The 14,980-nt window shown below is 32.8% G+C and overlaps 1 protein-coding gene across 1 annotated transcript in view; it reads right to left on the bottom strand.

The window, feature by feature from the left end:
- LOC126883021 (vesicle-associated membrane protein 7) overlaps nucleotides 1-13,377 on the bottom strand; it is a 35,904-nt gene extending 22,527 nt beyond the window's left edge. Inside the window, exons 1-3 of the mRNA XM_050648203.1 lie at nucleotides 13,058-13,377; nucleotides 12,802-13,005; nucleotides 5,190-5,418 (exon numbers count right to left, since the gene is read on the bottom strand). Coding sequence (XP_050504160.1) covers nucleotides 5,190-5,418; nucleotides 12,802-13,005 — 433 coding nt within the window. The 5' untranslated portion in view covers nucleotides 13,058-13,377. The remainder of the gene's footprint in view (nucleotides 1-5,189; nucleotides 5,419-12,801; nucleotides 13,006-13,057) is intronic.
- Nucleotides 13,378-14,980: the final 1,603 nt, after the last annotated feature.

Genomic DNA, 14,980 nt, shown 5'->3' with positions numbered 1-14,980 from the left:
GAAAAACAATTGTTAACATCTGTTTTATTAAAAAATGATTATCCTTTATCGTTTATAAATAAGGAATTGTCAAGATTGGATCGAATGGAACAGAACAACTTAGAACGGGATCCTACAACATTCACCAGAAATAATACGAGGAAAATATCAATACCATATATAAAAGGACTATCCGAGAAACTTAAAACAATAGGAAATAAATTCAACATTTCAACAACATTCAAAACAACAAACACATTGAGATCTATTCTATCTAAAACTAAACCTAACAATGATCAAGAAAGAACAAAGAATTGCATTTATAAAATACCTTGTGAATGCGAACAATTTTATTTAGGTGAGACATCAAGACCATTAGACGTTAGAATAAGTGAACATCAATATATATATATATATATATATATATATATATATATATATATATATATATATATATATATATATATATATATATATATCGGTTTTAAAACGTTCTCCGACGTCTTCCGATGCCTAGTCGCCATTCACTTCGGTCCATCCAAAGGTCTTCATCCAATTCTCTTTCTCTCATTTCTCGATTTATGCCTTCTCTCCAACTAAGGCGGGGTCTTCCTCTTTTTCGTCTACCATGAGGGGTCCACGTTAGGATTTGTTTCGGGAGTCGTTCTTCGGACATTCTTTGTACGTGTCCATACCATCTAAGCTGTTTGGTACTAATGTCATCTACTATTGTGTGTTTCACATTCATTATTTCCCTAATTCTGTTGTTGGTTACCCTTTCTAATCTTGATTTTCCTGCTGAGCGCCTCCAGAAATCCATTTCTGTTGCTTCAAGTTTTCTCTTGTATCTTTCTTTTATTTGCCATACTTCACTGCTGTAAGTGATTATACTCTTAACAATTGTATTGTATATTCTATGTTTGTTGTTGTTTGATATTGACTGGTCCCACAGGATGCTATTGAGAAGGGTAATTGCTTTTCTTCCCTGGTTGTTTCTTTCTTCTATCGTCCGGTCTACGCTTCCTTCTTGTGTGATGGTCATACCCAGGTATTTATATGCGTCGCAATGTTTAATAATTTCGCCATTCCCCAGTGTAAGGTCCTGCTGTGTCCCACCGATACACATATATTCGGTCTTCTTTATGTTTATTTCCAAACCACCTTTTTTGTACTCCTCTATTAATTTCCTTGTCATATATTCTATATCATCGTAGTCTTGCGCTAGTACAAGTTGGTCGTCTGCAAATGACAAAGTGTATATTGTATTGTTGCTGATCGGTAATCCCATGTTTTTGCATTTGCGTTTCCAAAGTTTTAGAGTTTGTTCGAGGTAGATCTTAAATAATGTCGGTGAAAGGCAGCACCCTTGTTTTAGGCCTTTGCTAATTTGGAATCCTCTCGATAGCCTGCTTCCAACTTTCACCCTTGATGCAGTTTTGGTATACAATTGTTTCGTCGCTGTTATTAAATTTGCGCTTATATTGGTTTTCTATAATGCTTCCCATAGTTTGTTTTGTGGGATGCTATCATACGCTTTTCTTAAGTCCACATATAACAGATGCACCTCCTGGTTGACGGCCAGTTTCTTCTCAATAATCTGTGTAATACAAAACAGATGGTCAACCGTTGATCTCCCTGCCCTGAATCCTGCCTGTTCTTCAGCTTCTATATCTTTATATTCGTTTTCGATTTTATTTTTAATCAGTTTTCCGTATATTCGGCTGATCGAGTTCGTTACAGCGATGCCTCTGTAGTTGTCACATTGATCCCGTCTGCCTTTTTTATGTATGGTGGATATCCATGATGTCTTCCATTCTTCTGGGATTTCCGCTCCGTTGATGCATCTTTGAAAGAGTTTAGCCAGGTTTTCATATAATTTTGTTGTGCCATATTTTATTAGTTCAGCTGGTATGTTCCCTGGTCCTGGTGCTTTGTTATTTTTTAAAAACTTACATACTTCTTCTACTTCTTTTGTTGTTACCCGTAATGGTGAGGCTAAGATATTTACATTGCTGGTATCACTGTTATTTAAAAATTCCGCTCTGTCCTCATTTAGGAGTTTTTCAAAATATTCGTCCCATTGATCCGGTGTGATTGCTGATATTATATCTCTTTTCTTTTCCTGTCGTAGCGATTTTAATACTTTCCAACTTTCTGTACTTCTCCGTCCTCCTAAATGTGTGTTAATCATGTTACACTTTTGCTCCCAAGCCTCATTCTTCTTTTGGCATATCATTTTTCGCACTTTAGCTTGGACCCTCTTGTATTCTACCTTATCGGCGTCGGTCCTTGTGTTCAGAAATTTTTTATACTTCTCTCTTTTATTTTTAATCTCTTGTTCTATTTCTTCGTCCCACCAATACGGAGTTTTTCTGTGGTTTTTTATTTGGAGTCCGAGGGCCTCTGTTGCTGCTTCCTGAAGACATGTTTTTATATAATGATAATGCTCTTCATTGCTGGTAAATTGCATGGTTTCTAACTTTTTATCTAATCTACTCCTGTATAAATCCCTCACGCTTTCTTGTTCTAAGCTGTTTAGGTTGTATTTCTTTTCTGTTAATTTTTCTATTTCCGCTGCAGCTTCTTTTAAATCTCTTGCTCTATCTATTCCTATTGTGAGCTTTGTTTTTAATAGATGGTGGTCACTGCCGCAAGTGGCTCCTCTATATACCCGCACATCCTGTACAATCAATTTAGTCTTTTGTCTTATGATTGTATAGTCTATGATTGATTTCAGCCCTCGGGTATTTTGTGTCCATGTATATTTATGGATATCTCGGTGTTGGAAGAATCCGTTTGTGATTTTCATATCATTTTGTTCGCATAAGGCTATTAGCCTAGTACCATTGTCATTTATAGCTTCTTCACCATATTGGCCTATGACTTTATTGTGCTGTTTCTTGCCTGTTCTACTGTTTAGGTCCCCCAAGATTATAATTTCTCGTGATCTGCCGATATTTGCAATTTCTGAATGTAGCTTTTCAAAAAAGTCGTCCTTAATATTCACCAGTGCATCATCGTTTACTGCATATACTCCAATAATCGTAATCTTTTTTCCTTTGATAGTTAGATTCATTTTTATGAGCCTTTCGCTGATGGCTTCCCAAGCAGTTATGAATCTCCTTAGTTTCTTGCGTATAAGTATACCTACACCTTGTTGGGCTCTTTTCTCCTTTGGTACCCCGCTGTAGAAGTAATCATATTCTCCGATATTTTCTGATCCTTGACCCTTTCGTTTTGTTTCGGTAATCACTGCGATGTCTATGTTCAGTCTATTTATTTCGTGTATTACTTCATTTATTTTTTGTTTAAACCCTTGTACGTTCCAAGTTCCAATATTCGTCATCCTTTTCCGTAGCATGTGTCGTCGTTTTATAATCAATCGATTCCGAGGCGTTTCGCTAGGTTTTTTAACAGTTTGAATTTTTCCGAGTAACGGGGAGTTAACCCGATGCCTCAACCCCCGACCTGGAGGACCAGGGTTTGATTTTGGAGTATTCCTTCTCCTAGAGGATTTGCTTTCTCTACAGCTTTAGAGCATCCTCCGCCCTACCTCAACAAGTGAACATCAATCTTATATTAAAAATAGAAAATTTGAGAGATCTCAAATATGTCAACACGCATGGGATAATGAACATAGAGTTCAGTGGAGAGATTCAAGTATAGTCCTGAAAGAATCAGATAGTAAAAAGAGAAAAATCAAAGAAGCGGCTCTAATTATGCTAAATGAAACCAATTGTGTCGCAAATTCCTCGGTAGAATGCAGTAGGATGTGGTTACCCATACTGAAAGAGGAAGTCAATAGAAAGAAAATACCAAGATTAGTAAGTCAATAATATCGAGCTAGTACATATTTTATATTTTAGTATTACTTATATATCTAGTATTATTAATATTATTTATAATTTAAACATGTTACAAGTCAGAATTTGGTATTATTTTTTGAGAGTAAATTAATGTAAGACCAAATACTTACGATGTTGGGATAGTATCACAGGGTTTTTCCTGGTTTTCCCTTGTGATTTACTATGAAGTCTCTAACGCGAGAATTTTACTGTCGTTGCATTTGGTTGTCTTTTTAAAGACATATCACATGCTATAATTTTTTATGACGGATATTCTTGAGTTGGGGTTAATTTCATGTAATCGAATGAACTATCTTTCAGTAAGTCGTCCCAGGAACGCAACTCATAAATATTGGCAATATCATTTTAAAGTCTTCTACTTTAAAATGTATAATATATGTCTGAATTGCCAATATAAATGAGTGAGATTAAATAAATTATTAGAAGAATTTTTTTGCTTAACAACAACACTTTAGTTTATTTTAGTAATATTTTGTATTTTGACAACGGCACCCGATTTGGGCGTCGAAACGTTAATAAAATTATTTTTTTCATTTTAATTGTGGCTTATTTCCCATATAAATAATTAATCATAAAAATGCCACAAGGAAATAGCTTCAGAACAACAATAAAATTCTTATTTGTATGTCAAAAAATGCGCAATAACTACCTCTTAAAACCTACCAAATCTAATTTGCATATCTCAACCGGTATTAGAGCAATAAATAAATGATCAGTTTGTAAGAAAAAATTCAACGTCGCGTATCTCGGAAACGAAGCATTTGCGGACATACCTATGTTTATAAAGCAAACGGTCATTATTTTTTCACGCAGAATTACCCCTTAAAGTTTGTCACACTTATTTAGAAACACCCTGAATTGACGAAGAACATGGCTAGCTGTTAAAGTACCTAACTTTTTATTATCCAACATAAGCAAATTAATCAAAAAAGAAAATGTTAAGAAAGCCTAAGGCTACAATTGAGTTTTAATTTCAACATATTATGCTAGAATATTCCACAGGGTGTTCCGAACTTTAAGAAAAAAAACAGTATGTCACAGTATTACACCAGGTATAAAATGACATTTACCTGTCTAGCAACAATATTATTACACCGATATTCTTAAATAATATGACCATAACATACTAAAAAAATCACTCAAATCGGACAGCTAGTTTAGGAAATTCGAGACATCTAATATGTCCCATTTTTAAGTTGTTCCGTTAATTTTGCCGGTGTGTGTAACTGGTAAAAATTATTATATTATGATATTTTCTGACATTTTTCTACCCTACACAGTCTATAAGTTGATATCTCAGATTTATTTTAGCTATGATACAAAAAATAGATAGGAATTACTTACCAATATTTTTGACCATTATATCCTTTAACTCATCTAATTCGCTGTGTACTCTCGATATTGTGTCGAGATCATGAGATTCTGAGTAAAGTTTCATTTCAGTGGCCAAAACCGTTGAGAATTCTGAATTCATAGCATAGGCAATAGCTGTCTCTGCACTGGCTCCATATGTGGATTGGAATCTTCTTTTAATTTGATTAAGATACAAAAATGCACGACTTCTTTCAAATTCCTTTAAGAATAAAATATTTTATGTAACAGTGTTAGAAAGCTGTTTATACAGTATGTAAATCTTTCAGCTAGTAAACTGAGGAACGATCTTCATCTCATACATAACAACACATGAACTTAACGATGATACATGAATTTGAGGAAGTCAGTGATTGCTGCAGATCACGATCTTGATTTTTTGAAGTTATACTTCTTTAGGCGCGATTTCATTGAGGGTGAAATTTTATTAATCTGCGCGCATGCGCACACCGACAGTATGGTATTAGTCGTTATACGGGCTCTGATTGGGTGTTGAAATGATCTGTCAATAACTGTTCAATATGGAGGTTATCGGTAAACAAAAATATTGTATATATTAGTTTTTATTGTTGTGAGGACAGAAATAAAATCAAATTTATAATTATAGTGACTTCTTAAATAGTTTTGAAAAGCCTCAGGTACGTAATTCTAAATGTTTCAGTTGTATTCCAATAAAAAATTATCTTCATACCTATATATTTGGAAAATGTAAAAAAAATGAAGTTACCTATTAGTAGGCAATGCTTTAATTTACATAATCTGATTACGAACAAACTTTCTACAAATCTTCATTTAATATATCGTTTTCTTACTCTATATTTTGTTGTATTTTAATTAGACAAAAATCAAACTAATAATTTGATTAAATTCATATAAATAAACAAAATGTCAAAAAGTTTATGATGTAAACGTTTAGTTTGTGTATATTCCCACATGACGTATACGCGAAGGTGGTGCAGTAGGAAATCGCTTCGACTTTCGTACGGCGCGATAGACGTGAAGTGGGTTCAAGCCCCAAGCAAGTTGTTATTTCTTTAGTTTTTTTTTATAGATTTTATGATTGTAAGTATATTATTATATAATTTTTTTTCATAAAATACGTATTTAATTAAAATTTTTGGCAACAATTATTGTTCAGAAATCATTTGTGGCATTTTTCAATGTGTTTGCGTGTGTTTTATTCTTTTATTTTTTTAATTTTTGGTTTTGTTTTAATAAAAATTTTTGGAAAGTAGTAGAGAAACTGTTTAAAGTATATTGATTTCGTTGAAATCATATAATATAAGTATAACTTCTTACGTGCGTACAAAATACACACATTCTTATTTTTTAATCTTTATCACTTGGTTTCGTATTTCAACAATTATCTACTATTTATAAAAACACAGTTTAATTCTAGTTCTTTATAGAGTTTTTAATAACATTTTAAAATGTTATAAATTGTTTAACCCAATAAAGTTAAGTACTTCCAGTGTACTCTATTTTTTGGCAAACTAAAGACATCCCAACAATGAATATGTTATTTAAAAACCTTTAGAACATTGAATAAGGTTATTATTTTTATACATTGATCTGACGATCTGACGTCATAGGGGACGATCTTATGTGTATGCATTATGTGTAATTTATAAAAACAAGATATTATTTAAAATATTACAATATATAAACAATAAAATATATTACAATATTTTTTTTAAGTTCTGCAAATTTTTAACAGTCCAGCGCAGTGAGGCAGCAGTGTCAAAAACGAAGGCACAAGATTGATAATAATAATAATTATTATGCTCATAGCGTGCTAAAAACACAGGCAAACAGAGCTTATTTTGCCCTCTCCCATATATTGCGGTCTAAAAGTGTTCACCGAAATACAAAGATGAGAATCTATAAAACCTTAATTCGACCAATGGCATGCTATGGCAGTGAAGCATAGGTCCTGAAAGAAACATCCAAAAACATACTTGACACAGTCGAAAGGAAAGTACAGTGGAACCTCGATAAGTTGGATTAATCGGGACCGCGGCCGATCCGGGTTATCGAAAATCCGGGTTAGCCGGAGAATATGGTAAAAAGTAATAAAATACATATAAATAATAAACAAATACACATTTTAATTGCAAAAACATGAAATACATATGCACAATACATCTAAATTACGTACAGTTGTATACAGCATTGTTTAGTTCTTGGTAAAAAACTCGGTCAAAGTGAAAAAATGTTTGTTTTGTCTGATGAAAATCGGTCCGGGTTAGCCAGACTTCTGGGTTATCGGAGGCTGACTTATCGGGGTTCCACTGTACAGAAAATTAATAGTAGACCTGTGAGGGAAAACAGAATCTTCAGAAGTCGATAAAAAAACGAGGTCTATCAACTTTATAAGGAAACACCCCTGTCAGACTTCATTGAATACAAAGGTTGCAATTGGCTAGACATGTGATAAGAATGGGAGAGGATAGACTACCAAAAATGCACTGAATACTAGAATGCAGGGAAAGAGACCACTTGGAGCACCAAGAAAGCACTGGGAAAACACAGTAACAAAGCACTTTTAGAAGTGTATGGAGAAGAGCAGCCACAAACAAACAAGGGTGGAGGCAAAAAATAAAGGAGGCCAAGGCTCAATTTGGGCTGTAGTGCCGAAGAAGAAGAAGAAGAAGTGCTAAATGTTGCTAAGTCAGTCAAGTTCGATTTCTTGTTATAGATAATCGATTTTAGTAATTCCAATGTGACACAAAATATATAGGCATGGGATAAAAAAGTTTATTTGAAGAAAATGAATTTTTTTTGTTCTTCTTAATTAGTCCTGTCGCCAGGGGGGGTACAACGGCCTCGTTAATTCAGATGGACTTACTCAAGTTTTTTTTATGTATTTTGACCCGTAGAACACGAATTTTTTGGGTAACAGTTGATCCGGATGTCGATAAGATTGTTATAGACCAAGAACTTGAGGAATCAAATAACAGCGATTTTTGGCAAAACAAAACAATATTTTGTATTTTTTGGGCCATTTTAAGTAAAAAATATTTCTACAAGTTTTTTCGTAGGATGCACAGTTTTCGAGATAAACGCGGTTGAACTTTAAAAAAATCGAAAAATTGCAATTTTTGAACCCGAATAACTTTTGATTAAAAAATAAAATAGCAAGTCTGCTTACCGTATTTGAAAGTTTAAGTCAAATTATATCGGTTTTTGATTATTTGCATTGGTAAAAATTTATTTTTTTATTGTTTAACAAAGCTATAAACACGTAGGGTTTCCCGTGCTTTTACATTCGTTTTAACGCATGTAACGTAGAAATAGTCTTGATTGCACTAGTACCTATTCTACCTACTCGTTCGATTTTAAATGATAAATCATAGAAACATCACTCACGCACTAGTTGTTTGTAGCTTTGTTTAACAATAACACAATAAATTTTTAGCAATGCAAATAATCAAAACCGACATAATTTGACTTGAACTTTCAAAGGCGCTAAGCAGAATTGCTATTTTATTTTTTAATCAAAAGTTATTCGGGTTTAAAAATTGCAGTTTTTCGATTTTTTGAAAGTTCAACCGCGTTTATCTCGAAAACTGTGCATCCTACTAAAAAACTTGTAGAAATATTTTTTGCTTAAAATGACCCAAAAAATACAAAATATTGTTTTGTTTTGTCAAAAATCGCTGTTATTTGATTCCTCAAGTTCTTGGTCTATAACAATCTTATCGACATCCGGATCAACTGTTACCCAAAAAATTCGTGTTCTACGGGTCAAAATACATAAAAAAAACTTGGGTAAGTCCATCTGAATTAACGAGGCCGTTGTACCCCCCCTGGCGACAGGACTAAATGGCAGTACAGACTCATTTTTGTAATATTTTATTTGATTATAGAGTAATTTCAACATATTAACATGTTTCTCAAATTTAATTAGGCTCTGTACCGTCATTCTTTACTATAATGAACTATTTTAAATGGGAAATAAGCCACAATTTTATCAAAAAAATGAATTTATTAACGTTTCGACGCCCAAGTCGGGTGTCGTTGTCAAAATATAAAATAATACTAAATAAACAAAAATGTTGTTGCTTAGTAAAAAATTCTTCTAATAATTTATTTAATCTGACTCATTTATATCAGCAATTCAGGCATGTATTATACATTTTAAAGTAGAAGACTGTAAAATGATATTGCCAATATTGGTGAGTTGCGTTCCTGGGACGACTTTACTAAAAGATAGTTCATTATTTTTTTTTCTCTCGTGATTTACTATGGAATCTCTAGCGCGAGAATTTTACTGTCATCTTTGCATTTGTTGTCTTTTTAAAGACAGATCGCATGCTATGATTTTTTGTGGCGGATATTCAGTTAGGGTTGATTTCATGTAATCGAATGAACTATCTTTTAGTAAAGTCGTCCCAGGAACACAACTCATCAATATTGGCAATATCATTTTAAAGTCTTCTACTTTAAAATGTATAATACATGCCTGAATTGCCAATATAAATGAGTCAGATAAAATAAATTATTAGAAGAATTTTTTACTAAGCAACAACATTTTTGTTTATTTATTAATATTTTGTATTTTGACAACGACACCCGACTTGGGCATCGAAACGTTAATAAATTCATTTTTTTGATAAAACTGTGGCTTATTTCCCATTTAAAATAGTTCATTATAAAAATGCCACAAGGAAATAGCTTCAGACCAACATTATTTACTATATTACGAATATGTGTGCAAAATATCTCGACAAAATATTCAAAATTAAAGCTGCAATCTTGGAATAGGTTTTCTGCGTGCTGATATAGCCACTGACTTAAGTATAGTGTTTTTAAGATAATACCACCATAATTTGGTCTTAAATTTCTATGAAATATAATTTTTTAGTGATATTCACCAAGCAAAGGTTAGGAACTTTTGTGAACCATTGTATTTTGTATAATAAAAATGGTAATGTGCTTTGTCCCGGATTGTAAACACTATAGTAAAAGAGGGATATGTAGATTCTTTTTGTTTCCAAAGGATCTGTTGAAAAGAAGAGGTGGATTTCATTACTACAGTAAGAAAACCTAGTGAAGAAAAAGAACTGAATTGTTCACCTGTGTGGGATGGCTTACAAATTATGCCACCATGAGAAGCTCATCGACATGTGCTTGAAAGATGTGACCTATCCCTTAGGGCAGGGCTTCCCAAACTGTGCGTCGCGACGCCCTGGGGCGTCGTGGCGTTGTCACCGGGGCGTCGTGTGTCATCGCGGATTTTTAATACAGAAAATATACTTATTTGACTTTAAACGAGTATAAAATATATGTATAAATAAATAAATCAAATAAAAAATATAACATCAAGTCGATATACCCTTGAATTATCCGAAATTATTCAAAAAATTGTTCGTCGTATTCACGACATGGCAGAAGATATTAATGAGCAAATTGTGGGGAAACTTTTAGGTTTATTTGCTATTCAACTGGACGAGGCGACTGATGCTCAATTGATATGTTATGTACATACAAGAAACAAGTATATGTGAAGATTTGTTATTTTGCAGAAAAATGTGTGAAAGTTGTAAAGCTACTGATTTATTCGAGATTTTAAACTCATATATTATGACTGAAAATAATATTAACTGGGATAACTGTGTAGGCGTGTGTACAGATGGTGCCCGAGCGATGTCTGGACAGTATGGAGGACTACAAGCTCTCATCAAAACCAAGGCTCCAAGTTTAAAATGGACACATTGTGTCATACATAGAGAGGTCTTAGCAGCAAAAAACATTACACCTGACTTAAGTTTTGTGATGGATAACATTATTAAAATGGTGAACTACATTAAAACACGACCCGGGAAATCAAGACTTTTCCATAAACTTTGTGAAGATGTGGGGGCCGAGCACTCCTCTTCAATTTATTATTGCAAATTTCGTTGGCTGTCCAAAGGCAACGTACTCGGATGTGTATACGAATTAAGAAATGAATTTTACACGTATCTACATACATAATTACATAATGATGCAAAAAACTTTATTAATTCAGAGTTTATAATAAAATTAGCATACCTCTGTGACACATTTAACAAATTAAATAATCTTAATAAGTTTTTGCAGGAAACAATACTCATATCCTGCAATTGGCAGGTCAAATTACTGGGCTTTAGAAGAAGTTGCTCTTATGGATGAGAAAATTAGAAGACCAAGAAATTTACTGTTTCCCTGCTTTACAAGGTATTCTACACAAAAAATTGAGAAATATTTTCCCGAAGATCTGGAGTAATATCACTAGGTCAGAAACCCTTTTCAGTCGTCCACACGTTCAATTTTGAATTCAGAAAAACTGTTTAAATTTTGGAGCTCAGTTTCTCATGGATATCATGATACGAGCACTGCTGCATTAAAGGTTTTATTGCTATTTGTGACTTCGTACTTGTACGAAACGTGCTTTTCTGCAGTTGCAGTAATTAAAAACAAGTACAGGTCAAACATAAACTAAAAGAAAAAGAAATGTGAGTGGTAATTTCCAAACTGGAGCCCCGGTTTCATAAGCTGTGCTCAAAAAAGCAAGCACATCCCTCACATTAACCAGCCAGTTACATAAATAAATGACCAAACTAAAAGGGAACTTCCCTAGGTTGGCTGTATACCATATAGTTAAAAAACTCTAACAAGAAGTAAAACCACTTCTATGTAAATTGGTATATTTATTAAAACTTAAAAATCCCAATGGATTGAATAAAATATGTCCAATTCAGAACGTTTTCAGACCTATTGGTCCATCATCAGTGAATGTGCATACTTGCTAAATAGCCCCAGAACCAAACAATGGTTGAATTTAAAATTCGATTTACATTATTGAAAAATAAAATTCAACAGGCTAAACGCCGATGTTACAGGATATTGCCTATGGGAACATGGTGAAACCCTACCAAAACCTCAATCAACCATCTTAGGCCAACTTTATAGTTACTTAGACTTTATAGTCAAAGTTGGCCTAAGATGGTTGATTGAGGTTTTGGTAGGGTTTCACCATGTTCCCATAGGCAATATCCTGTAACATCGGCGTTTAGCCTGTTGAATATTATTTTTAAATAATGTAAATCGAATTTTAAATTCAACCATTGTTTGGTTCTGGGGCTATTTAGCAAGTATGCACATTCACTGATGATGGACCGATAGGTCTGAAAACGTTCTGAATTGGACATATTTTATTCAATCCATTGGGATTTTTAAGTTTTAATAAATATACCAATTTACATAGAAGTGGTTTTACTTCTTGTTAGAGTTTTTAAAATAAATATCCCTTTTTATTTTTGTGCCTATGTTTTGATTTCGTTGTTAATTTCTAGTAAAAATTATAAATGTTCAAATTGTGTTTTTGTCATAACTATAACCTGTTACTAGACTAGTACTAAAATTGGTAAGTATTATTGGGGGTTGAGTTGAGGGGCGTCGCAAAAAAATGGCAAAGTCTCAAAGGCGTCCCAGTACGAATAAGTTTGGGAAGCCCTGCCTTAGGGGTTAATAAGAAACAAACAAAGGTTGAGTTAATTAGAGGCAGTTGAGACTAGTGAGAATTTAATTAGAAACAAGCTTACTAAAAATTCATACTCACATCATCTGTTATACACATATATAAAATTCTATTTTCAAGAACATAGTGGAAGAGATAGTTTCCATGAGAGTATGTAAGCCTATCATTATGAGGAGGAATCTTAGATATAATTTGTTCAGTAACTTCTCCAAAATTACCAGCACATGTTGCGTATTTCACCAAAACAGTACTCCCCCGACAAATAACACTATACAAAATGGGCATCTAAAAAAGAAATGTAAGCAAAACATTTTTTGATAAAAGATTATTCACCTACCTTGATGCTACTGAAATATTGATAATGAAAATCCGGTGAATCTTTGGCTGAGAAAATAGAAAAATCTATTTTATATATAAACCAAATTATGTAGTATTTTAAAAATCCTTTGTCACTTTTGGACTCGTATTTCCTTTGACAAAACACAAATATTTGCGTTTGAATTAAAGAATTCCACTTTGCACAACAAATTTGTTTCTTTGTGACATTTGATGATAACACCTATGATAGACAGTGACAGTGATTTCGCTGTTTATCTCTATCTTGCCCTAATATTATTTATAACAAATTTTACTGTTATCCTTGTTTTTATTGGAACAATAATATTAAAAAACAATGGAAAATGTCACTGTCAGAATGTGAATGCTGAACAGCTGTCTCTGTAAGTAGTGACATCTAACGTATGAAAGTCATACCGAAAAAACGCCATTTTTTATCCAAATTTTGGGAACTTGCTTTTACTGAACATTTTAACAAATAATATAGACAGAAAGTACTTACATATTCTTTGATTTTTAATTTATTTGCCACCAATATATCCTACTCTACTTTTTAAAATATCTTATTTCTGCGGTTTTATTCTTTATTTTATTCCAAATATTTATCATGGCATCTTAGGTCTGTGAAAATTAATATCTTTATCTTTCCTCTGAACAAAGCCCTTTCAATATAAATTAGCTAAGACATGGCCGTCTATAATTTGATTGTAAATAGAAATGGTAAAATGAACCTATCCTATAAAATCAAATGTTTTGGCATCATAATACATATTAAACAAAACAGTTATGGGCCTTCTTAACAATGTTGCCAAATTGGAAATGTTCTGGTTATCCGTTACGGGGGCTAGACAAAATAGCTCGGGGCAAAATACGGAGCTTTAGCGGGATTCCTAAAAACAACCTCTCTTCTCTTTCAGCGAAATTTCTTGTAGCAAAAATGGTCAAATGGCTATAGTGAGGCTAAAGACATAATGTCCGCTGTATAATGCTTCCGCGCTTCCTGACGCCAATCTCTTGGACTGATTTTGGAAGATCTCTTGGACTGGTTCGGCGCTATCTCTTTCTAGCACATTGTATCGAGAAAATGACGTGAATGATACACTCACATTATAGAAAAAGCAAACTCGGGCAAAGTTTAGAAATCACTATAGAGTATAAGATGCACACCATCCCTTCGTTGACTTTAAAGCAGCCTATGGCAGTGTTAAAAGAACTACACTATACAATATGTGGCAAAGTCAAATGGAATAAATTCATTATTTCGTGAATGAGCAATTTTGGAAATAAATCCCCAAACAGGTCGATTTTTATTTTTAACTTATGATTTTTTGACATATACAGTATGTTCCTGTAAGTTGTATCCATATGGAAAACTTTTTTATTATTAATTTTACGAAAAAAAGTTATTCTTCATAAAAAGCTCTGCTTGATCCAAATCCCAAATGAGTATGTATACGGTTTGTGATCCCAAAAGTTAACCATCAAATATCAAATTTTTTGAATATTATACGAGGTATGTCAAAAAGTTTGAATTTCACTCAAGAGTAAAGTAGCTTTATTTTTCACAATATTGAAAATTGCTATTATGAAAAGTTGTTTGGAATTAAAAACTATATTCTAGTATGCAATTACATCCTTCTAATTGAAAAATTTTTGGATAATTAACATTATTTTCAGTTATTTCAATTCAGATAACTCTTTTGTTATTAATTTTACGAAAAAAAGTGATTCTTAATAAAAAGTTCTGCCTGGTCTAAAATCTAAAATACAACCATCTTATGTCAAATTTTATCAATTTTATACGAGGTATGTCAAAAAATATGAATTTCGCTCAAGAGTAAAAATACGTTTATTATTCACAATATCGAAAACTGTTATTATGAAAAGTTATTTAGAATTAAAAACTATGTTTCAGTATGTAATT

Source organism: Diabrotica virgifera, chromosome 4, assembly GCF_917563875.1.
Source record: "Diabrotica virgifera virgifera chromosome 4, PGI_DIABVI_V3a".
Classification (NCBI taxonomy): domain Eukaryota; kingdom Metazoa; phylum Arthropoda; class Insecta; order Coleoptera; family Chrysomelidae; genus Diabrotica; species Diabrotica virgifera.
The sequence above is the reverse complement of the archived record's forward strand: the minus strand, read 5'-3'. Positions and strand labels throughout refer to the sequence as shown.